The 24,991-nt window shown below is 41.8% G+C and overlaps 2 protein-coding genes across 2 annotated transcripts; both read left to right on the top strand.

Annotated features, from left to right (window-relative positions):
* The first annotated feature begins 790 nt into the window (after window positions 1–790).
* On the top strand, window positions 791–8,347 carry samd7 (sterile alpha motif domain containing 7). The gene is made up of 9 exons (XM_080907015.1): window positions 791–1,076; window positions 4,374–4,510; window positions 4,794–4,917; window positions 5,461–5,585; window positions 5,692–5,773; window positions 5,971–6,647; window positions 6,745–6,860; window positions 6,942–7,052; window positions 7,698–8,347. The coding sequence occupies exons 2-9, from the start codon at window positions 4,408–4,410 to the stop codon at window positions 7,932–7,934; spliced, it is 1,575 nt and encodes a 524-aa protein (XP_080763141.1). The 5' UTR covers window positions 791–1,076; window positions 4,374–4,407; the 3' UTR covers window positions 7,935–8,347.
* Window positions 8,348–9,485: 1,138 nt separating this feature from the next.
* sec62 (SEC62 homolog, preprotein translocation factor) lies at window positions 9,486–24,108 on the top strand. The gene is made up of 8 exons (XM_080907957.1): window positions 9,486–9,555; window positions 15,518–15,626; window positions 18,129–18,234; window positions 18,782–18,971; window positions 19,372–19,467; window positions 19,710–19,770; window positions 19,858–19,977; window positions 21,592–24,108. The coding sequence occupies exons 1-8, from the start codon at window positions 9,520–9,522 to the stop codon at window positions 22,125–22,127; spliced, it is 1,254 nt and encodes a 417-aa protein (XP_080764083.1). The 5' UTR covers window positions 9,486–9,519; the 3' UTR covers window positions 22,128–24,108.
* The last annotated feature ends 883 nt before the right edge of the window (window positions 24,109–24,991 follow it).

The following is a 24,991-nucleotide window of genomic DNA, read 5'->3' on the forward strand; positions in this document are numbered from 1 at the left end:
TACATTAAAAAATAAAAACCTAACACATTAGTAACATCTCATTGGTGGTGGATTCTAACATTTTTGGTCCACTGTATATAAAAATAAATAGTTAAAAGTCTCTACTTTTCCCTTTTTGCCTTTAACTGATGTATTTGGCATGTATATGATGAGCAGTCAGAGTGCTCAGCTCTCTGGAGGCTCATTGCTTCCTTGCAAAGAGATACAGAAGCACCAGACTGTCCCACTCCATTTAAAATGTCCTACCAACCCACCACCTGTGTCCCTCCACCCCCCACAAACCCCAGGCATTAAGGAAAACATCATTCCTAGAAGTGCAGCTCTATGCTGTAAGCGGCTGGTGAGCACAAACTGTCAGATTAAGAGGTCTGAGAGGATAATCTGGCCAACATTTAGTCGGATTTCTGCCAAATTACCACCAAGCATGTTTGGGTCAGCCCTTTGGCACCCTGTGGAGAGCAATACTTCTGACATTCAAACTAGACATGTGAACAAACAACAAAAACTAGAGCAGTAGGAGGTCTGCAACCTGCGCCATGCAGTTTCCCTGCAGGTGGCCACAGAGCAGCTAAGGACGGGTTGGTCACTTAACTACTGGAAAAGGAAGCTAAGCATTTAGGTGTCTTAACTATGGCCTAAAGTGCTAACAAGGGATTAGTGAGGTGAACGTTGAAAGAGGTTTAGCACTCCATGCTTAGGGCCAGTGCTGCTTCAGTAATTACACATCAGTTGCAAGGTGCAGCAAGCAGTTGGATGGGAGATCATAGTGATGTCAGGGCAGGGAGGGCTTAAAACAGGAGATAAGGCCAGCTAATGGAGATGAAATGAATCAGTATTTAACAGGTCTTTTTTAGTTAAGGCAGTTAGCTGGCAGCAGACTGAACTCAAACCACTTGGCCAGAAATCTAAGGAGGCCATTTAGTTGGACGTGAAAGAGGGAAAGACGAAGATCTGTGAGCTCGCCAAAAACTTTTTGGGAAACATTTTTAACTTGATTTTAGTTTATTGGCTTTTTCATTTTTCTGGAATTGAGACACCGGCATCTTCAATCTCTGCTCAGCAGTGTGAACCTAAAGGTAGGTGGATGAAAACATCCTCTTTCAGTATTTTACACTCATTGATTTTCTCTGTACGTTCCCATCTAACAGTTTTATGTCTTTAATTGTCACAAACTCAGTGATGTTATAGGACGTCCTGTCTTATGTTTAGTTTTATCCTGTTTTTAATGTCCAGCTTTCTATTGGAATTTGCCGTTCTGCTTTTGCTTTTCTGCCAATGCATTTTGTAAAAGTGTCATATATGAGTAAAGCTACTGTTACCCACAAAACCCACAAAAAATACAAAACTAAATATTAAATATGCTAAATATTGCCATGCATCTTTTTTTCCCGTATGTGGATAATCTAGAGGCCAATACGATTAAAGGACAACCTTGAAATCCAAATAATTAACATGATAACTAGCCCAGATTTTGCATATAGCGCTCACTGAGTATTTCCGGATTGGCTTCTTGCATATTTTTTGCGTTTGCACATATAAATTAATACTCATCCTTTCAATCAACACTTTGTCATGTGAGTTTATGACCACAAGCATTTCTTAAACTAGTGATATCTGCAACTTGGCACTTATTGTCACGAAATCTAATCTGCTTCATGCAACTGACAGTATTTGCATGGCTTTAGCTCATGTGTGTTTTGTGAGGGGATTAGGAAAGGCTAGACAATACTTCTGTCTTGTCTGATATGACCTCCTCAGGGCTCCATCTAAGTTGTCAGCAATTTTTCCCTTTAATTCATGCTTGTAATGAGATTAACCAGGCAACAGTAAATCCAAGGAGTCCAATCCCCGGATTTGGCAGCTGCGGTGTGGCCTCTGCTTGTCAAGGAAATATGACAAGAGTTTCCGTAGCTCACCTTTGACTAAAGTTTCACTTAGAAAAACACTGCGACCACTTCAAATTTGCATGTCTCACTTCAAAAGAAGCCAGTTTTGAAGATTTGTTACTGCAGTAAACTCAGTCTCAGGCTACGAATTCACTTAAGAGACTTAACGTGATCAGAGTGTTAGCTGTTTCCAACAGGCCTTATAAAGGATTCCTCTTAATGGCTCAAGTTCACAGACACTCCAGTTTCTGCCTCTGATGCATCACATTTAAAGAGCAAAGCATTAATTTCAGTAAATATCAGACTCACTGTTTAAAAACACTTTGTGCTGTTCTGCTGAGAATCCTGCAGACTTATTTATACGTCAGCTCAAAAGGAAAGAAAGAAAAGAAAGAAAGTGCAAATGCACAACAGGAAGTTGTGCATAGTTGGTGCACAGGCTGAACCCACATTTAAAATGTTATATCAACAGCAAACCTCACACACTTCAGGTACATTTAGGTACCTAAAGTACATTTTCTGTTTATGATGCTTGATGTGAATTAATCTGTTAAACTGAAGGAGACAGGGTGTCACATGCTGTGTGTGCAGAAATGTGAGTTGAAGTAATAAATTGACTTAAATGAGGAAAAGTGCTTACTGTGATAATGATGCTGATGTTTAAGATAATAATGAATATTTCCCCATTTACCAGGAGATATTTAAATTTGCAATTAAAAAAACTATTATTAGTTTTAAGGAATTTTAGATCTTCGTCTCACCGTATTTATCTGTGCAGCTGTTTAAAAACTGGATCTCAGGTAAACACAGGTGTTGCTGCTGAGAGTGAACCTGTATTTAGGTACAGGCTCATTGGAATCAGACTTCTGTTCCTTCGTTGACATGTTGACTGATTTAAACTATGTTAGGTGTTTATCCACACTCTGAAAAACAATTAGTCTTTAAATAAATTCTGCAGTTTACTTCCTTTCTGATGAAAGTGTAAATATTGGCTGTGTGTAAAGGCGATGACACTTCAGGCGAGGCTCGGAGCTCAGTGCCCACTCGGGATTTACACGGACATTAATGCCGTGTAAATACATTTCTTCTTATTTGCTGATGGCTGCAGTGACATTGGCAGAGAGGGAGGTGAAGGGGGCATGTGTTCCCGCCACATAGCTCCACATAAACCGATTGCATCCCCAGATTTATCCCCAAGGTGTTTTGGGGACATCCTGGGAGCTAATGGAGACTAATAGGCTTAGCACTTAGGGTGTATTGTCCGGGATGCTTACAGGCAAGGTTTGCTGAGGGTAAAACTCTAAACGTGCGGATTACCTCCAACACATCCCTTTAAAGTGCTGTATAGCCAGGACTTAGCTAATAGGATCCTGAGGGTAGCAGGGGCCTGTGAAGGTGGGGACGGGGGTTGGATGGGGCAGTAGGGAGGACAGTGGGCAGGTCAGCAGATGTAGGTGGCAGACTGTTGCAGAACTAACAGAGGGATTAAAGTCGTCAGATTAGATGGGCTTCACAGGGAACTTGAGAGACTGTGGGTAATGCACAAGTCCTGGGTGCAAATCTAATGGCAGCATTTGACTAGGGGGAGGGTGGTACGGCAGAAATAATATGTCCAAGTGCATGTGCACAGCTTACACATGTCCCTGCACTGGCAGGCTCATCAGTTCAATCAGCAAACCTCATATGAAGAGGTGGTTCTGTGGGATGAGCATCCATTATTCATGTCTCCAGATGCACACCGGCCCTGGATTAGCAGCGCTGGATTACTGTCGTTTACAGTATCATATTTTGTAATGGGATTTCTGCAGTGTGGAAGGCTAATTGGAGGTCTCTAAGTCGATTGCACTTATCTGCACAAGCTGCTGGTTCAGCCGAGAACAATGCGGGTATCTGGGGTGAGCGCACATGTGAGTGCGCCTCTATCCCTGTACAGGAGGACCAGCAGCATTTGCAAGGACAGAAAAGATGAGAAGAAATCGTCCAGCTGTTTGTTCTGGCCTTCGTACGGGGTTAGGATTTGGATTTAACGGTTCGGGATTGATTTGCATTACGGCAAGGTATTAGCGTTAAGGTAGGTTTAAGATTAATACTTAAGGCCAGGTCTGTGGAAAAGGTGAGGTAAGAGTTATACTTAGCTGTAGTTAAAAAGGTCGCTTACAAGCCGTTTACAAATATTTACATGCTGCTGAAATCACTGCTGCATCTTTGCAGTCATAAAGTATGTAATAACAGACACTAGGCAGAATTTACCTGCAATGTTCAGTAATCAACGTGAGATAGAGAACTGCTGCTCTCTAATGGTGATGTGAGGGAATTACAAAAACGCACCCAGCACTGAGGGGTTTGTAGTTGGCTCAGTTTCAGCTACTGTGAGAAATAATCTTGTGTGATTTTATTTTACCTGCCACGCGAAGTGTTATAGGATCAATGTGTCAAGTAAACTGTCTAGTTTATAGAAATCCTTCAATTGGCTCTCTTTCTTAACAGCATTCAGGTGGAGGTCAAAGGTCGTGAGTGTGTCATGACCCCACGGGAGCAGCTGAGGAAGATGACAGCGCTAGGGGAGCAGGGGTCTTTGGATGAGAAGCACTGGTACCGACTCGTCAATGGGATGTCTGCTGGAGGTGAGGAGGATGAACAGCGTAACAACAAAAACCAAGAAAATATTATTTAACTTTTCAGGTTTTATTTATAGACAGAGTTGATTCTGTATTTGGCAATTTGGGTTCTGTATTTGTATTTGGTGATCAAGCCTGTTTTCCCTCACCTTCCCTCACGCCGTGTTTGCACGTTGGTGGATTGCTCAGTAGCACCTGCAGGCTCCAGCTTTAACAGTCAGTGCATGCGCCAGGTGAAGCAGCTAAAACAGCCTCCCGGTGACCTGTGGTGCTTTTTCACTTCTTGCAGAGCTGAGGCAGAGGCAGGAGCTGATAATGAGGAACCAGATGGCTATGGCACCGCAGATCCTTGCCCAGGGGCAGCAGAGGTTACAGGGGGTCCCCGCACAGTTCGAACCTCGGTTCATGGAGAGGTCAGTAGCTGAATTCTGTCCTAAACTTACAACAATAGTTGTCTGAAAAAGGGCAACCACAAGAAAACGAGTAGAAGAAAATGCTGCAAGAGGTGTCCGTGTAAAAAATCTGCTGCTCTTTTCTGTTCTTTTGGACAATTAAAATGTTTATAAGGCTAAAATAGTCCTCGCAAACCAGCTGTTTTTATATGGAGTTCCAAAATTGGCAAAATGATTATGTATACATTAATTTATGTGCCTAATTTCTTCCCCTCCTTCAAGAGGCATTTTGAAAATCTCTCAGTTAAAACTAAATGTATGTGAAACAGAAATGCATAAAGAAATGTCAGAGAAAATAAAATAATAAATAATTAAGGGGAAATAAATATGAAAACAGTAATTCATAAATACAAATAAATTAATTTTAAAAATGAAACATAAATAGAGTAATACACACTTTGTTTTTGGCCACTTTGGTCCTCCACATTTTGATTCTACAAATATATGCTTTTTAAAGTGTTTTCCAGTTCATAATTTTTCTTCTTTGTTTATTCCTCTTATCAGGGAGTTAGTTCCACCTACCGAGATGGTCCCGTCTGAAGCCAGGCAGATGCACATGGGCCCTCACCTCGGTCCACCTCTGCCTCCTCATGCCAACGTCCTGCCAGGAAGAGGTTTCCCTGCACCAGGTGAGCACCACAGAAATATCGCCTGAGATAATTCCCAAACAGCCTGTCTCGTTTTAATGCGCGGTGATAGGCATTGACAGCCTGTCTGTTTCTTCCTGTTTCTCAGCTGGATATGGCTTCTTACCCTCAGAGCCCATGGAAACTGTTGCCCGGCGACAAGAGCTCATTCACAAGCAAAATATAGCCAGGTATTACGTGCCGAAAATCATCATCACCATCATCATCTCACAGAAATTATTCCACCGCACGCTTTGCATCACTGTTTTTACTGAATGCGACTGAGACTTGATCCCCCCACCCATGCTGCAGCAAGGGTTTTATATCATGGCTCCATCACCACTGCTGCACAAATATGTCTAAAATATTTATATGCACTTCTTTTCAGAATGGAAATGAATGCCATCCTGCATCAGAAGGAGCTGGAGAACGCGCACCAGAAAGGCTTGATGGGAATTGAAAATCCCATGTCATACCCTTCCAACCCCATGATGTTTAGAGGTCGTCAGCGCATGCCAGACGGCCACGATGTCTTCGTCCACCGGCCCACCCTGGATGAACTGCACTCCAACAATATTCTTATGTCAGCCAACCCATATCCAGCAATAAGCACGCTGCACAGAGAGCGGGGGCGCAGAGCAGGTCGGAGGCCAACTGTTCACAAGAGTATGGAGAGCCATGTGTCCAACGTGAAGGGTCAGACTGAAGATAAAAGTGTAGAGCAGAGCCCAGGGGCCACATCGGGGGAGGAGAAGGAGCTTGAGCCAAAGGGGGACATGGGAGAGGAGTGTGCCACCAGTAAGACACATCATCAGGCCAAAGTAGACCCTGAACTGGCCACCGGAAGCAGGAAAAACTACAAAGATGGGGAGCCAGGCCTCCGGAAAGCCTGCATGAACAGCCAAGATGGGAGTTCAGATGCAGCCAACAGTGGAACAAATGATAAAGACATATCTAGCCAATGTTCGACGTTCCAGGAGAAATTCATGTATCCTTCCACTGGAGGAACTCTAACAGGGATCCCTTACATGTTCCCGGTCCCTGGAAATGGTTTCCTTCCTCCTGGTGAGTTAAGAAATATTAAATAATAACACTTGTGCTTAAAACTGTGAAATGTTCTGCTGCCAGTTATTTAATATACTTGCATTTTTTGTCTTTAAAGGCCCACCAAATCTCTTTCTAAATGGTGAGGAGGTACCCGAAGACATCAGGAAGTGGACAGTGAATGATGTGTACAACTTTATTAACAGTATTCCCACGTGTTCAGAGTATGCCCAGGTTAGTAGCCTCACATTTTTGTAGTTGCCGCCTCTAAATTCATTCTGTTGTGACTTTCTAATGTTGGGTTATTTTTAATAGACTTTCAAGGACCACATGATTGACGGAGAGACGCTGCCCCTCCTATCAGAGGAGCATTTATTGGATACACTGGGACTGAAGCTGGGGCCAGCTCTTAAGATCCGCTCACAGGTACAAAAACACAGATTCTGACTGGAAATGCAATCCCGAGCCACCAAAGACAGGATTTGAAGGGATTATCTGATGTACGAGGATAAAGCTTGAAGAAAGGTTTATTTACATGACCGCTTATTTATACAACTCCATGTGAGGAGGTTTTATAAATATCCTTGATGAGTGTTTTATGGGCTTTGTGTGGAAGCTTATTTCCACAAGTGACAAAAGACCATTTTTGCTTTGGGCTATTATCCTAAAATTCTGACTCAATAACTAGAAATTTCAAATTGTCTCAGAAGTTTGAGTCAGTAAGTCAAATTTTTAAGATAATAACCTGAAATTTTGAGTTTTGGCTAACATTTCGTTGTAGTTGTTGTTGTTGTTGCAGAAACAAGCTTCCACAGATTTGAACTGAAGTTACCTCACTTTATTAAAGGGATAAAGTAAAGTTTGTTTAACCAAACATGTCCTTAGTGGAGTACAGCCCCTATTAAAAACCCCAGTTTTTTCTTTACTATGAGAGCTAAAATGTCTACTGTGAAAAAGTTTATTCACTAATTGTATTTCATTCATTCTTATACGCCAATGTCTCAGTTATAGCACAAATTATTTCAATTAACATCTACGTGCTCCTTCCCTCTTGCTCTTCTTCTTCTACAGGTGTCCAGACGTCTTGGTAGCATGTTGTACATGATGAATCTGCCACTCTCCACCGCCCCACTGCAGGCCACCCCTGAGAAGCCCGGGGAGCGCTCATCAGAGATCGGCTCTCCCATTAACTGCAACAGTGAGGAGATGGTGGCAAGTCCAAGAGATCCCGATGTCATAAAATCCGCTGACCACCTCCACGACGCAGAAAACAACTCGCCTCCATCTGCCAGCAGTGAGACTGCCTGACCAGTGGAATAATGTAAACCAAAGCAGGGTACAACAGCACGCTTTGGTGAGCTGCTGCTGCCGCTGTGGTGGATTTGTTTACACTGTGCTGAACTGGACTGAAGATCCACATTTCAGGTTCCTGTTGAACGTTTTATACATTTAACAGCAGCAGCTGCAGTGGAGTGAAAGTGATGTGGATTTTAAGATACAGTATCAGACGCTGATAAGGTCCTACATCACTTTTCTTCGCTAGTCTGATTATAGCTTCTTGAATTATTCTTGCAAGCTGCTAAACGCGCCTGTAGGCTGACGTGCAGAGCATAGTAATCATATTTTGGAAATATTTTATAAACAAAATAATGACATATTTAAATATTCTGGATTTTGATGCTTGATACATTTTTTTGCATTTCTTATACTGTAAATAAAGTGGGGGGTTTTCTACACAGGAATCTGCATCTTCTTGTCATCACATGGAATCAATAGGTTGGGCTCAATGAGAATATTGTGTGAAGTTTGCATACATTCGTCATGAGTATTAATTTAATATGTTACTTTGGGGCTTTTTCTTTGATCTCTTTTTTTCAGTTTTAATGACTTGTTTAAAAACAAGAACTGGCTCCTGTAACACCCCAGAGCTACTGAGTCAGGGGAGCACACGCAAACATGTCCTCGCGTGTCGAGGCAGCTTTTAGAACTGACGAAGCTTCTGGAATGAGAGGTTAAATGTTTTTAGGATCAAACAGGAAGGACAGTTGCCTTTAATTCAACCTCTTTAGTGTTTCATGAGTCATGACCTGGATGACTATACAATCATATAACTCCATCATCTATTGTCTGGTGGATGCAAATAGTTGCTGCAACAGTCAAGGCAATTATCTGCTCAATCATTTTCAAGCTGAAAAAAGTCATTTGTTGTTTTTTTGTGAATGGAAATGGGAAGGCTTTAGAGAAAAAGCTTTAGCTGGCAACAGTGTTTGTGTTCCACTCTGGGGCACTATACTTTTCCCAGTTTGCCGGGACTACATTCACATTATTCTGTTATCTTCTCCTTTTTTGGCAGCTCTCTTTAGAGACCCTCACACCAGCCCATCTACCTCCATCTCACCCTGGCCCTAGCAAACTCCTCTGTCACACCATTACTCTGCATGTCCTCCTTCACTACATCCATGAATTTACTCTGTCATCTTCCTCTTCTCTTGCTTCCTGGCAATTCCAACATTCGCCATCCAGTTTATCCACTGTCTCCTCTGCAAATGTCCAAACCGTTCAACCTGACTTTCCCTCTGATATGCTAAATTCTAATAAACTCGTCTCTTTCTGTCAGCGCCATCATCTCCAAACCATACATCATAGCAGGTCATACCATGTATTGTTTGTATCCAAATTCTTAATAAAAACACAATAGTTCTATGTAATAGAATTATCCTTATCGGTATTATATCTAATACTGTATTACAAATATATATTATTCAAATATTAAATGTATTAAATTAGATCTTGAATTTTATCAATGGGAAACGAACGTTAGGCTAGTCTCGCGATACTACGTTCTCCATGCGCGTGCGCAGCCTCGAGCACGGATGAGCTGAGTTGGAGGATCATGGCGGAGCGCAGGAGGCACAAGAAGCGGATCCAGGTAACATCAATTTAATTCATAAAAAAAAACCCGGTTCCTGTGGGTCGGGGGGCATGGGTGAAAGTGGGCGCCGGTTTATGACCCACTGCTGGATCTTTGTTGACGGCAGCGTCAGCGCGGGATGCTGCGAGCAGGCGCCAGATGAAGCCAGAGGATGGAAACGGTAGCTAGCGTTAGCAGGCTAGCGAAAACAAACGATAGGATTTGTATTTTAACGCGACCTTTCCAAGCTGGTTCTTGTGTGCGCTCCCAGTAGCCATCATGTCTTTGTCTAGACTTCACGATTAGGTCGTTGTAGTGTCTGCTTAGTGGTTCCTGGGGTCGGTTTTCATTTTATCTTGGATTGAACTGGCTGGCTGCAAACGTTGGCTGGCTAAGCTGCGTCAGCTTTAACCAAGCGTGTTTACATAACGTGTGGGAACTTAATTAATGAGTCTATGCAGCGCATCTCCACATAACTGACTGTGCAGCAGACTGCAAATTAGATCGGCTCCAGGAGCAACAGTTTAGAGACGTTACAGGTCACGTTTGCATCACTTGAAATACGCCTGAGGTCATTGTTGGTCTATTTTGCGTGTCCTAAACCAAAACTTCTCAGTTCAGATTTATTTATAAAACTCCTAAACATTAAAACGAGTCATTTCACTGCGATATATATATAATAAAGTTAACACAGCAACCCCATTTGAGCCACACTTTGAGGCAGTGGGGAGGTAAAACAATCCTTTGAAACGGAAGAAAGGTCCTGCGCAGTGTGGACAGGCGGCGGGTCGGGAGAAGATTTGCATTGACAAACAGAAGATGATAATAAGCTCTTGGTAGGTTAGCGGGATCAGTAACAGTTACTCAGTAGGAAACAGGAGAATGGGCAGACGGGGGTGGGGACAAAATCACCTGAAAAGAACACAATGGGGCTCTTATCTAAACTGGATAGAGGTACATGAGATCCAGGTGTGCATAATCGCTATTTAGGGTTGTTTTTGATTTGGTACAATTGTATGGTCATATTAATAATTTTAAAAAAAGAAAAATGTTAACTAGCTTTGTCCAAGTTGAAATAAAGTTCATACAAAGAAAAGGTCCATTTCTTTAAGGTAAAAAAAAGAAGAAGAAAAGTTTAATTCTGTTGTTCTGCAGTTTACTTCACAAAGGAACTGGCAAGCAGGCTCACAACTGAGGAAAACAGTTTGTTTCTTTGGCTGGCTGTAGCATTTTTGTCCTGCAGCGTAAACCACATCGCCTCCTGCAAGTATTTCCACTGCTGCTGAATTTAAAGCGGCTTAGCATATATGGTTAAATATGTTAAAAGTGGAAGAGAGCATGTTAAAATGAGAGTGCATATGATAATCTGTTGGAATATGTTGCAATGTAAAGAGCTCTTACATAAGTTCTGAAAGACTTCCTCTATCAGTCCTTATGGCAGTGGAGCTGAATCAGTCTGTTGGAGAAGCTGCTGCTCCACTGACTGTCGGTGTAGAACTTGGACACAGCAAAAAGTAGTGCAGTGAACTAAGGTGAGCTGTTTTCCCTCAGTAATATAAATATTTGAGGGTCAGATCCCTCTGGGACTCATTTGCCAGGGAGAGAAGTAAGGAGCAGGCGACTGACTGATGGATTGGTGCAGCGTCTGCAGTAATGTGGATGCATTGGTCTGAAAGAGCTGCATGAGAAATCAACGATGTAGATTTGCTGGTTCATTCTCCATTCACACCCCCACCCATGGCTTGAGTTCTGGGTAATGACTGAAAGAAGACATTGTAGATACAAACAACAAAAGAGTGTCCTCCAAAGACGAGCCCCTCCCAGATAAGCTTTGTCTTTCTAGAGGTTGTCACACTACTCCTCCATATCAATAGGATGCCCCCTGAGGTGGTTCGAGCAGGATGCCTCCGGCCACCACTGCATTGGATTATAGTGAGATGTGTCTAATACTTAGATTATTTTCATCAGTGACCACGGGAATCAGTTTAGTCTTGAACAGGTCCATCCTACCTGATAACACTCCATGTGTTTCAGCCAACAGCTCTATTACAGCACATCCTGTTATCTCATTTACGAGCCTGCCAGCCTGCTTTTTATTTTACAGCTTTCAACAGTCAGAATGTCCTGAAGCCAAGACTATTATGTCCGTATACTGGAGTGCTGTTTCCTCCCTTATACTTGATTTAGACTTCTAACTTGCGTAGTAACCAGAAACCCCTTTAAATGTCTACACCGCAACCTTCCACACCATTCGAGTTGTTGTGGTATGCATCGGCCACACGTGTAGTTGCAATTCTCGGGAGGTGCACATCAGGCTACGTAGAAGGTTACAGTGTTGGGTTAAAATGAGTTTCCAGTTACAGAGTAACTTATGACATACATTACCTGGTGAAACATTATTCACACACATGTGGGTCAACAACCAGATGATGCCGTAGTTATCGCTTTTCTTTTTTTAATTATTCAAATGGCATCCCCATTAGGGCTGAACGATTATGGAAAATAATCTAATTGCGATTTTTTGCCCCAATATTGCGATTGCGATGCGATATGCGATTATTTTTTAAGGTCTTTGTCTTCTGTATTATTAAACAAAGACAAGCAATACATCATATAGTATGGCCAATACTATATTACATTAATTTTAAACTGTTCTTTCCTGGAAGACAGACCTCTGTTATGATGACATGAGGTGATGCATGAATTGATGACTGACATTTTTATTTAACTTCTTCAATCACAACAGTATATTTGAACATACACAATAGTTTATTTTTAGCTTACAAACATCTGAGCATAAAGTGGTGACAAGGAACCCTGGTGTAAACATTAAAATGAAAGTCAGTACAATGTGCAGATTGCAGAAATATACATAAAAAAAATCTGTGGCTTTACCACACTCAGTTTTTCGACATCTGTGAACTACTAGACTGTCATTCAATTAAAAAATAATATTAAATAAATAAAACTAATAAATAAAAAATACACACATCTTACTGATCTCTGCAGTCAGTAACATTACACATAAAGTGCAAACATAATAGCAATTGTATAAACACACACACAAACACGCCTTTAAAGTTTAAAGGCGTGAAATTGGACGGTCTAGTTCTGATTAGCGTCACCGCTGTCTCGGTGGAGTTTAATAAACTCGGCCGTCTGCTTCTTGCTATCTAAAATATAACCAGACACTGGTGTAAATTCTCGACTGTCTCATACTTCTGTTTAATAAGTTTTCTGTTTGACGTTTAGTCAGCTGTGTAAAAACCAAGGAGGAACCCACCCGGGGGATTAATAAAGTTTTATTTTATCTAATCTAATAACTTTAATCTCAGCCAAACCGATTTACTCACGAACAAACAAAACACTGAAAAAAGCCCAACAATAACATTTTTAGGTTGTCTAAGTGACTTATATATTACGTTTAACCCGAGCAGCGAAACTCCGCGGTGATCTGAAAATGATGTGCCGGGCGGGAGTTGTGCCGTTCTCGGCCGCATCAGTAACCCTCGAGCTCCCGGCTAGCTGTCGAGCTGGTGGGTAGCAGACGCCTCTGAAAACGTCGAAGCACTTTTGCAAATATGCGATATCTTGATAAACCGAGCAGATATTTGATGTTTACACAACTACTTTCTCGCCTGAAAATATGTTAAAAGTTTATTTTGTGACCCAGAAAGATTAGTATGAGTAATTTTAAAACTTAGTAGCGGCCGCCATTGCTGGAAACTGGAGTTTGGCTGGGCCGCGCTATGAATTCTGGGATATGGTAGTAATTTGGACAGCCTTTGGCGCGTCGCTGTGACGTAATCGGTCTACAAATGCGGCCTCAGGAGGATGCAGCCCATGAATTTGGACATGTCCAGAGTATAATCGCAGCCTTTGCGGTTAGAAAATTGCACTTGATCATGTCGCGATATTATCGCAAATGCGATATATCGTTCAGCCCTAATCCCCATTGTGTTTTAATGTTGTTAAATGTATAAATATACAGCTTAAAATGTAAAGTGCTTTTAACTACTGTGCAAAATGTTTAGGTAAAAAAATAGCATTTTAGTTCTTCTGCAAAAATCAAAAGTAAATATCTTATTTTAGATTTCTAGACGTTTGTTAGTATCCAAGTGAGTCTGTTAAAACAGCAGAGCAACAGGTGATTGTTGTCGGGAAACAACTGAGCTCCGTTCACATGTTCAGTATAATTTTGCACTCAATTTAAGTAGTCCTATTCACCCATTACAGTGTTAACCACAAATTATGGGATAGCTCAGACAGAACAGCACAGGAGAGAGGAGGGAGACGGGGAGAGCACAGACTCATCTTAGTGGACACAAAGGTGTGGGTTAGAAGCTGAACAGCTAAAAGCTTTTTACTATTTTTATTATTATTTTTAAAAACAGCAAACCGAAGCAGCGGGCTAATAAAGAACTTTAGGAAACTTAAGAGTCGTAGCTTTTGTCCTAAAAATAATTTAAACTCCCCAGTGCATACGTGCTCCTGTAAGCCATGCTGCAATTTTAAGGTCTCTCAGAGTGTATCAGCAGTCCCTTCCAGATTTTCTGCAGAAGCACAAAGGAACAGGCAGGGTGGATGACCAAGAACATAGTGGAGCCTGTAAAGGACACATTTGGCTGGCTTTCCTCGAAATCAGATGACAGTGCAATGAAGACAAATCTCTAGTCAAAGAGAAGTCTGGACAAATGTGGCCCTTAATGCAAAACCAGCAGCCACAAAAAGCTGAGGTGTGTGACTCACCTGTGTTTTTAAAAAAACCCAAAAAAAAAACAGGTAGCAGATGGTCTGCTTTGTTCTTGACTTTATGGTTTCACAGCTTTACAGCACAAAGAGCCTGTGTTTTATTCTTGGTGTGGCACACTAGCAGTTAGTGTTTACATACTGAGAGCGGTTCAGTTCACATGGTGAACAGAGAACGGCTGATACTCCAGTGATCAAGCCAGGTAGATCATATAGACGGTGACGCAGGGGCTTCCTGTGTAGCAGTCTCAGGTAACTGAGCTGTGTGTGATGGATACCTGCTTCTCCAAACAAAGGCTTGTTTGATGGCTTCTTTTCCTCTTCATGTTGTGAACCGGAGCAGACTCGACTGGGTGAAGCAGAGCTGAGTACCACTGGCGTGTTTTTCAGTGCTGAGCAGACAGTGCAGATGTTGTGATGAGTTGGAGGAGGGTCTGGATGCTCTGACAGATTTCTGCAGTTTATGAAAATCGCACTAAAAACAGACAGAAGCTCTAGAAGATGAGAGAGCTTCTGCCTTGCTTTTAGTTACCTGTCATGTATGATTACAAGGAATCTAGCTTTTAGTGCAGCTTGATCCCAGACACACTGCTGGTGTATGAGCTTGGGACAGAGAGCATAGCCACAGATGTTAGCACCAGAGGTTGTGTTTGACCTTCTCATCAATGGTTTGTCATTCTGGCAGACAGAGTTGGTTTAAGTCCTGATAAATACGACTTTGTCACATCTGATGAGTCTATCGATTGGTGGCAGTAGCCCAGTTAACCTTACTGTATGAAAAATGAACATTTCTATTTAAGTAGAATCCTACAGCCAACTTCAAATGATGACTTCTATAACAGTGAGGGACACTGACCTCCACCACCTCTAAAACTGAGCTGACCATACTTGATGGGAAATACAGATGGGAAATTAAATTTATGGATGTTGCTTTTAATAAAATTGTCACATTTTCTTGTTAGCTAGAAATCTAGATCACAGGATTTGTGATATACGAGTGCATTGCTTTTACTGGCTCGTAGTCGGTGAGTTGGGAGACTGAACAGATTCATTTGATGCCAGTGTATCTATTCTCAGCTGAATTTCACAAAATATGTGAAATTCATAATTACAATAAATTAGGATAAGGATGTTTTCCTCTTGGTCGCTTGTCTGCATTTCTGTGCCAATTCCTCATTTCACCAGATGGGAAGACTGCATGTGACACGTTTTTTTTCCTCTGCTCTTGCAGGAGGTGAGCGAGCCCACCAAGGAGGAGAAGGCGGTGGCCAAGTACCTTCGGTTTAACTGCCCCACCAAGTCGACAAACATGATGGGCCACCGAGTCGACTACTTCATTGGTTAGTTCTGGCCTGAAGTCTGTGGCCTCTGTCTGCAGAACACACAGATGGAGCAGAGTCTCCGTCACAATTAATACAAACCAGCGCCATGTTGGATGTTGCAGTATTTGTGTGTCATGTTGGTAAAGAGCTGTGAGATTTTCCACATGTTTCTGCTGCAGTTTCACTCACAGACCTGACTGTCCCACACAGTGTTTATGTTTGATTTGTTTTTGTAGCACAGGTGAACCTTTTTGTCAGTTTTGGGAAGTACTGTTGACTCAGTAGTTGTAGGTTGTGCAGGTTGTGACTGCTGAGGTCAGCTTTTCTTCCTATCTCATGACCTTACCAGTTCTTACCTTTGCTGTGGGCTACAGTAGCTCCAGGGCCCAAATGAACATGTTTGAAATAACAGTGTGGCCTATAGCTCATGTTGATTCCAAGATAAACAGCAGCCACTGTCATTACTAAATGTCATCTAATTTTCTACTAGGCCAAAATCTGCAGAGTCACATGGAAGGTTTGGACTCAGTGGCCACAACAGTGCACAACATTCAGTGCAGTTTAATATTGCACTTGTTTTTTGTGTTTGCCTCTATTTATTACTCTACCTATTTATTTCTGTGTGGTTTTACATTTCTCTATGCATTTCTGTTCACTTCAGTCCAATTTTATTTATAAAGCACCAAATCACAACAACAGTCGCCTCACAGTGCTTCATATTTTAAGGTAAAGCGAAAACCCCAACAATCGTTTTGCAAAACAAGGGGGAAAGTGGGCATGACTCAAACCAGATTAGCTCAGCTTTCACTTCTGTTGTTAGAGGAAGGACAAAAACAAAGATGTTTTGGGCAAATTAATGTATAGATGTATGACCTCACATCTGTTCTCATTAGGAGTCATGACTGCATGGATATCAGGTGAACAGGTAAAACTATAGTAAGACTGAACATTTGCCAGGTTCTGTATCCCCTTTTTAACATCTTCATGGTTTTTTTTTTTCAAGCTGTTTGATTGATAGATAGATAGATAGATAGATAGTAGGGGTGCAACGATATTCGTATTGATATTGAACCATTTGATACAGTGCTTTCGGTTCGGTACGCATATGTATCGAACAATACAAACTTTTTAATTTATTTGATCAACTTTCCTTCTGACTATGCTGTCTGTGTTGAGCGCTCAGTGGATCTGCGCTCGACAGTGCAGCCTAGGCGGAGTAGTCGAACGCAGATTCACTGAGCGCAGGGCAAGCTAGCGAGACAGAAGTTAAGCTCTCCTTGCAACATGGCAAATTGAACCTCATTCAGATCTGGCGTTTGGAACTATTTTGGTTTTCATGTGACGTATGACCCTGAAGGTAAGCGCATCATGGACAAAAGTAAAACAGTATGTCGGATGTGCCACGCAATGCTCAATTACATGGGTGTGAACTAGTGTGTTAGCGCAGTTAGCTCGTTAACGTGTTGGCCGTCCAGCCCCACGCACGGGGCGATCCGCGGTAGCTGCTCTCGGGGGCTCTAAGTGTTAACGGAGATTTGCCGTGTTGTGGCGTTAATGTCATTTTAACGAGATCAACGCTGACAGCACTAGTGGGAACACAAGGAATATGACTGCACATTTACTCCGACATCATCCTAGTGCAAAGACAAGTGGAAGCAGACAAAAACAACAGTACGCATGCTACAAACTTTACCCGAGTCATTTAGACAGCCGTTAGCACATGATTCTCCTTATGGGGACCTGATATGTTTAATATGCTGCTGAGAATATAGCCCAGAAGAAGCGGATAGTATAGCTTTTATTTTGGAAAGAGCCATTTCTCTGTAATAAACTCTCTTTTCCAAAGATGAGTGATTTCTCGATCAGATAAATTTATTTTTTTTATTACTTTGTTGTTTCAGCAACATTAAATTCAAAAACTGTACTTTTGAGTTAAAATATATATTTATAATTTTAATAAATGACAAATTAAAAAGACATGAACATTTTTTTTGTATCGAAAAAATATCGAACCGTGACACCAAAGTATCAAACCGAATCGTGAATTTTGTGTATCGTTGCACCCCTAATAGATATAGATAGATAAAATGATGAACAGGAGCCAATATAATTACATCACTTATTTTTAACATAAAAATAGAAAAGGGATTTATCATCTGAATCTGCAGCTTCTTTCAAGTTACTGTTCCAAAGTGACCAAAAAAAGTCAGCAATTAGAAGTTTTTAGTGATGATTACGTTGGACTTCTTCTCGAGTGCCTCCTGCTGTGCCTCATATTGTGTTGATCAATAGCTTGGAAGCAGAAGTTAAGACTGTTTAAGGCTTAAGAGTGTGAAAAATAAAAATCTATGTACTATTTCATGTTAAAGGCCGTCCACATCACTGATGCATGTTGTTGTTGTTGATGTGCCTACTGCTCTGTCTCGTATTGTGTTTATTAATACGTTGAACAGTCCACAGAGTGTTTTGTCATTTCAGTACACCTTCAGTGCTGTGTGTCTGTTGCATCTCCTCATTTAGCCTCCAAGGCTGTGGACTGTCTGCTGGACTCCAAGTGGGCCAAAGCCAAGAAGGGAGAGGAGGCTCTGTTCACCACCAGGGAGTCAGCGGTGGATTACTGCAATAGGTAGCTGCCCCGTGGAACACATCCTACCACACAAGCTAGGTTTTTATCACATAACAGTATATTTTTGCTTCTAGCACTGGCAGTAGAGTTACTAACATGTGGGGTTGCAGCTAACCCTTACTATACATATAAACAAGATGGAAATAACCCCATACAGTAAAGAAGAGCTCAGTGAATACAAATACCAGTGCAAAGGACTAACAAGTTTAAGTAGTGTTTATTTCCTGTATTTGTTTCATCATTGATGATGATTTCTTTATTTTGTCTAATATGTTAGAAAGTTAAAAACACCTGCAAATACTTAAATCTGAGAAGCTGGAACCTGAATAAACTTTTTACAGAATTATTTGAATGATTAAAAAAATGCTGAATAACTGATAAAAAAAGATTATCCATATGCTTATATAAAACCTTTTTATTAACTTAACTATGTTCTAGCACAGCTATCAACTCTTGTAAACTCACCAGTCGTTTTACTTGTCGGTGAATCACACACATCGGTATTTACAGCCTTTCATTATCTGATGTCCTCTTTCTCTATTTGTAGGCTTCTAAAGAAACAGTTCTTCCACCGAGCTCTCAAGGTGATGAAGAAAAAAACAGAGAAGGACACCAAGAAAGAAAAGGAGAAGGAAAAGCCCAAGAGTGACAGCAGCAAAGAAGAGGAGAAAAAGGGGAAGAAGGAGAAAGAGAAGAAGAAAGAACCCGAGGCAGTTGAAACTAAGAAAGAGAAAAGTGTATGTGACCCTCTGAATACAAAATGAAATGTGCCTTATTCACTGGGATAATAACAGTTTACCTTCAGCTGCTTGTTCCCAGGTGGAACCAAAGTTGCATGTTTGTTTCGAGTTACCTTGACCCAGCTGATGGGATCATCCTAACCTGACAGTAAATGGGCAGATATGTTGACTCTGAGAGTTTAAAGTGCGCATAGAGACAGATCTGTAGATGTCCTGGAAAGACGCCCAGTTCAAAGTCATATTTACATGGTGTCTGGTCTATGTTGGCAAAGAGAAAGCATGACTAAGCTGAATGTTAACAACATACCCTGACAATTTAAACTCCACAGTTTAAATTAACTTATAACGGTTCAAATAAAGTCTATTTTTTAAATGTACTTTTGATTTGATCGGACAGGATGACAGTCCTGGGACCCCCAAAAAGAAGAAAGAGGTGAAGAAGAAGTTTAAATTGGAGCCTCATGAAGATCAGCTGTTCCTGGATGGAAATGAGGTGAGTACGTAAATGGTAAATGGCCTGTATTTGTATAGAGCTTTACTTAGTCCGTAAGGACCCCAAAGCACTTTACACTACATTCAGTCATTCACACACACATTCACACACCGGTAATGGCAAGCTACATTGTAGCCACAGCTGCCCTGGGGCGCCCTGACAGAGGTGAGTGCGTTTGCAGGATTGTTAAATCTACACAGGAAGTGCTTGTGAAGTACTCAAAGCGTGCCTCTCTCCTGCAGGTGTACGTGTGGATTTATGATCCCGTCCACTTCAAGACGTTTGCGATGGGTCTGATTCTCGGTAAGTCAGCTGAGTTCTTCTCCTCGACTATCAAAAACAGAATGAAAGAGTTATCTGACACGAATTTTCCTGGTTTTTGTCTTTCAGTTATTGCGGTGATAGCGGCCACACTGTTTCCGTTGTGGCCAGCTGAAATGCGTGTTGGCGTGTATTATCTAAGTGTTGCAGCTGGCTGCTTTGTGGCCAGCATCCTGCTTCTAGCTGTCGGTAAGTGCAAACAGTAATAAAATCATTGGTCCGGGCAGGGATGTGATGAAATTTGTGCCAATACATGTTGTAGATGAGACGCATTTCCACAGCTGAAGACTGTGTTCTGTATTTATTTAGTGAAAACTGTGCCATATGTCAGAGGGAAATCTCCGCAGTTCCCACCCTTTTTCTCCACTTTTGCAATGTAAAAGATATTCTATGAAAAATTAAGGCAGCACATGAACAATTTTAAGTTGGATTTCTGCTGAGATAAGTAGAGGATGGTTCAGGGTCAGCTGATCCAGCAACTATAAGTTTTATCAAAAAGGAAGGTTTGAAGTTTAATCTTAAAAGTAGAAGGTTCTCCCAAATCTAGACTGGGAGCTGGTTCCACCGACGGAGGGGTCTGAAAGCTAAAGGCTCTGCCTCCCATTCTAATTTTAGAAACTGCAGCAGAGGATTGAAAGGGATTCACAAAATAACCCATGGGGACCAAAAGCGGACGGAACCTGATAATTCAATTCAATTCAATTTTATTTATATAGCGCCAAATCACAACATAAGTCGCCTCAAGGCGCTTCATAGATACAGAGAAAAACCCAACAATCATATGACCCCCTATGAGCAAGCACTTTGGCAACAGTGGGAAGGAAAAACTCCCTTTTAACAGGAAGAAACCTCTGACAGAATCAGGCTCAGGGAGGGGCGGGGCCATCTGCTGCGACCGGTTGGGGTGAGAGAAGGAAGACAGGATAAAAGACATGCTGTGGAAGAGAGACAGAGGTTAATAACAGATATGATTCAATGCAGAGAGGTCTATTAACACATAGTGAGTGAGAAAGGAGACTGGAAAGGAAAAACTCAATGCATCATGGGAATCCCCCAGCAGCCTACGTCTATTGCAGCATAACTAAGGGAGGATTCAGGGTCACCTGGTCCAGCCCTTTTTTAGCAAAAAGGAAAGTTTTAAGCCTAATCTTGAAAGTAGAGATAGTGTCTGTCTCCCGAATCCAAACTGGAAGCTGGTTCCACAGAAGAGGGGCCTGAAAACTGAAGGCTCTCCCTCCCATTCTACTTTTAAATACTCTAGGAACAACAAGTAAGCCTGCAGAGCGAGAGCGAAGTGCTCTAATAGGGTGATATGGTACTACAAGGTCATTAAGATAAGATGGGGCCTGATTATTTAAAACCTTGTATGTGAGGTATGTATTAAAGTATGTAATAAACTTTTCTTAGCTTCCAGGAGACTGATTGAGGCAACTACCAATGAGAGCGCAGAATACTGTAAATGGTCATATAGCCTGTTAGAAAATAGAATATAGGGTTGCCTAGGCAACCGTAGCCTGGTGTGTCTGCAAGCAACCAGCTGTCAGCTTTCAGTGTGGACACAGCTTAAGCCTGCAGTCTGAGAACAGTGTCTCATTAGGTTAATATGATACTGTGAGGTCTTTAAGATAAGATCAGGCCTGATCATTCAGGACTGTATGAGGAGAAGGACTTTAAATTGTGGTTTTAACAGGGAGCCAGTGATGAGAAGCTAATGTGGGAGAAATATGGTCTCTCTTTCTCCTCCACTTTTTGATGCCAGGTGTGTGTTAAGTTTATCTCACTGCTTGGTTCCTGTCTCCTCAGCTCGCTGCATTCTCTTCCTCATTATCTGGCTGGTGACTGGCGGGCGCCATCACTTCTGGTTCCTGCCCAACCTGACAGCAGACGTTGGTTTCATCGACTCGTTCAGGCCGCTCTACACCCATGAATACAAGGGACCTCGAGGCAGCGAGAAGAAGGGCACAGACAAGTCAGACGAGAAGGACGGCGGCACTTCCACCAAGGCTCAGAAGTCAGACAGCGACGAGAAGTCGGACAGTGAAAAGAAGGATGGCTACGAGGAAGAGGAGGAGGATGAAGAGGAGAGTAAAGAGGTAGGGCGGGAGGAGGGGAAGGAAGCGGAAGGGGAAGGAACGGAGGAACGCCAGTCAGACACAGACAGCGACCGCCGAGAGGATGAAGGCTCACAGCACAGCAACGGAAACGACTTTGAGATGATCACCAGGGAGGAGCTGGAGCAGCACACGGAGGAGGAGGAGGAAGAAGAGGAAGATGAAGAGACACAAGAAAGGAAAGAACGGTTTGTGAGTGAGACTAAACCTCAGACTGCTCAAACATAAACTTCTTCCAATCCCATCACTCTCTACTTCTCTCTGTCCTTCCCTCCCTCCCTGCTGTGATCCCAGGACCTGCTGGTCCGGCCTCTCTGAGGCTGCAGAGAGGTTCCATCTCTTGTTGTTGAGATCTTCCACTAAAGTACCGAGATAGACGCAACACTGAAAAGTTAACACCCACAACAATGGGGAAACAATGTTTAAAAAGAAGCCTTACGGTGGATCCGTTTTCTCCCACCCAAATGTTATTTATGTATAAATGAAACTGCCACCGGACACATTTGCCTGAGGAATCCATCAGACCAGACCTCCTCCACTTTTTTCTTTTTCTTTGTGTCAGTTCAAACCAATGTCTCTTATTTATATCCCATCAATGGATTCATTTGGATGTTTTGTATGTGAGGTCAGACCTAGAGTAGGTATGAGTTTAAAGAATGATGGTGTTAAACTGACCAGTAAATAAAACACGTTCTGTTTTTTGGCCACCTTTTTGTCATAGGAGCTCTGTATTGTCGGTATAATCCACGGTAGTTCTGGAGAAAGCCAGGAAGCCACTGTTCTCTCACATTTTGTGGTAATTTAGCAAGCCAGCTGTGCCAGGAGCGGCAAGTCTGATAGCTTTCTCAGGCAGCAAAATGACCAGCGGGTCAGCTTTGAAACCTGAACCTCACCAGATGGACCAAAACCTGTAGTTTACTCAAAAGAAAAAAATAAGCAAATCAACTATAATGTGGCTGGATGGAGCTTCTGGAGAGCAGAGCGTTCAGCTCTTTGAGGTACTTGCTATTTTCAGTTTTTTGTTTTTTTTTAATGGCTTATGATCATAGTGCAATCCTGTACACACTGTGTGAAGTACTTCTAGTTCATGTTTAATAATGTGGGACTCATCTTTAACAGTTAGTGTGAGCAACTGGGATGCAGGGCCTACTTCACTAAAAACAAAAATTGCAACATTTGCTGTACAACTAAAGCAAGGAGAGGTAGAGTCGGCTCATTCATTTGCAAACAGAACCAGATAATAATGTTACGCAAACTCTAGTGCCAAACACAGCTCACGACGACGCACGCTTTAAGAGGGAGAGCTGAGCGCAAGGCGTGTTCGGGTCAATTAGTTTTGTTACTGTCCTGTCAAACTCAACACAACTTTCACAGAGAAAAAGCACAGCACGGTTGTCGTTAGTGTGCAGCTAAACAAAGACTTGTTGGTCTCAATGAAACCGTTTAAAGGCATTTGCACTAGACTCCAACCATGTCGGTCCCCGTCTCGTCTCGCACAAGCCGCCACACAGCAGTTGGCGGGCGTCGCTTTGTGAATCCAGCTGGCGGCTGTGGTCCCACTAACCGTGGTCCAAGCTGTTCCTTCACATTATCTTCTGGCTAGAAATGTCTTAGATGCTGTTTTTAGTCATAGCGAGAAGTTTATTTCAGAATATAAAATAGAAATGTATCATTTATAAATGGATTCTATTGATATATCAGATATATGCATTTACTCAGTCTAAGAATCAAAGTTTGCCCCTGCTTTTCTGTAGGAGGTGTAACTTTAATCCCCAGAGTATCTATTTTTGTTTTTAATATGATCATAAAGTGTACTCATTATTTAAAGGTAACAACAGTGGGAGTCTATTAGATATCAGCATTTTTATCTGTCTTTTTTTTTTTAAATACATTTGCCACAAAACTGTTGAACTTGTGACACGGTGGGTTAGTTGTGTGGTGCCATGTGTCTCACAAACAGTGGTCAGTCATTAACTTGAGGTTTGCGTAACACTAACAGTGACCTGCCGGTTCCCCACACACTCTGATGAAGTAATATTTTAAAATAATCCACACAGCTTTCTCTACAACTCTTTTAGTTTCTCCTCTAGCCTTTGTAGTTTGTTGCTTTGTCTGCTGTACTTCCATTTAGCGCTCTAATGACCACGATGTCGTCTTGTTTATGTGGGTTTTTTTTCTTCCCCAGAAGGGGTAGTGTCTTTTTTTTTTTCCCCTTCCTGAGTTGCCAGTGTGTCAGTGGCTGTTCTCTGAATATTGGCATAAATATTTCACAAAAGAGAGAGCAGGGGAAAAAAGATTCTCCCAGTTGTTCTTGACTGTTGCACAGTATCGGTCTGTTGTATATTGTAGTATTACTCTATGCTGCTGCTGCTTCTCATCACGCATTTCCGGGAGAAATAATGAAAGTGGAAAAAAAAACTGTAAAACCTCCATGTTTTATCTGTGGTCAAAACAACAAAAAAAAAAGTGTCTTTTGATCACCTAGTTGTCCACATTTGGATTGATATCATTCTCAAGACTGTCTCCTGCAATATTGGAGTATAATTTAATAAAATTGGATGTCTGGAAGTATATATGTATCTTATCATTGCAATAAAAATATAGAAAGCACAATGAGCACTGTGATTTTGTTTCTAATATTAGATCTGTGACCACCAAAAACAAATTAATTTTTTCCCCCACAAATATTTGCAATACATGTAGCAAAGGCACTGATTAATTTAAAATGTTTTAGTTTAGCCCATCTCTTCTCCTCTTCAAGATCTTTTGACTTCTGGACAGATTATAGGGCAGTGGGGGATTTTTGTGGGATTATTTCTTCAATGTCCTGCTCTGGCCACTCGTTTGAATGTGTGACTCCAACTCAACTTATCCCTCAAACTACCTGACCTTTGTGTCAAGTATCATTGGCGCGAGTAAGCACTACAAATCAGGGACAGAATGGCTTTTTTTTTCACAGATTCCAGAATTTCCAAACCCAAAGAGGGACTGCATTCCCAAGGATCAAACTTCTTCGGTCCTGCCATGAATCTTCTAAGAGAGACCTGAAAGGACCTAATCTGATTGTACGTGCCAGCACGCTCTAGCACATT

Source organism: Rhamphochromis sp. 'chilingali' (genome assembly GCF_963969265.1).
Source record: "Rhamphochromis sp. 'chilingali' genome assembly, chromosome: 16".
Taxonomy (NCBI): domain Eukaryota; kingdom Metazoa; phylum Chordata; class Actinopteri; order Cichliformes; family Cichlidae; genus Rhamphochromis; species Rhamphochromis sp. 'chilingali'.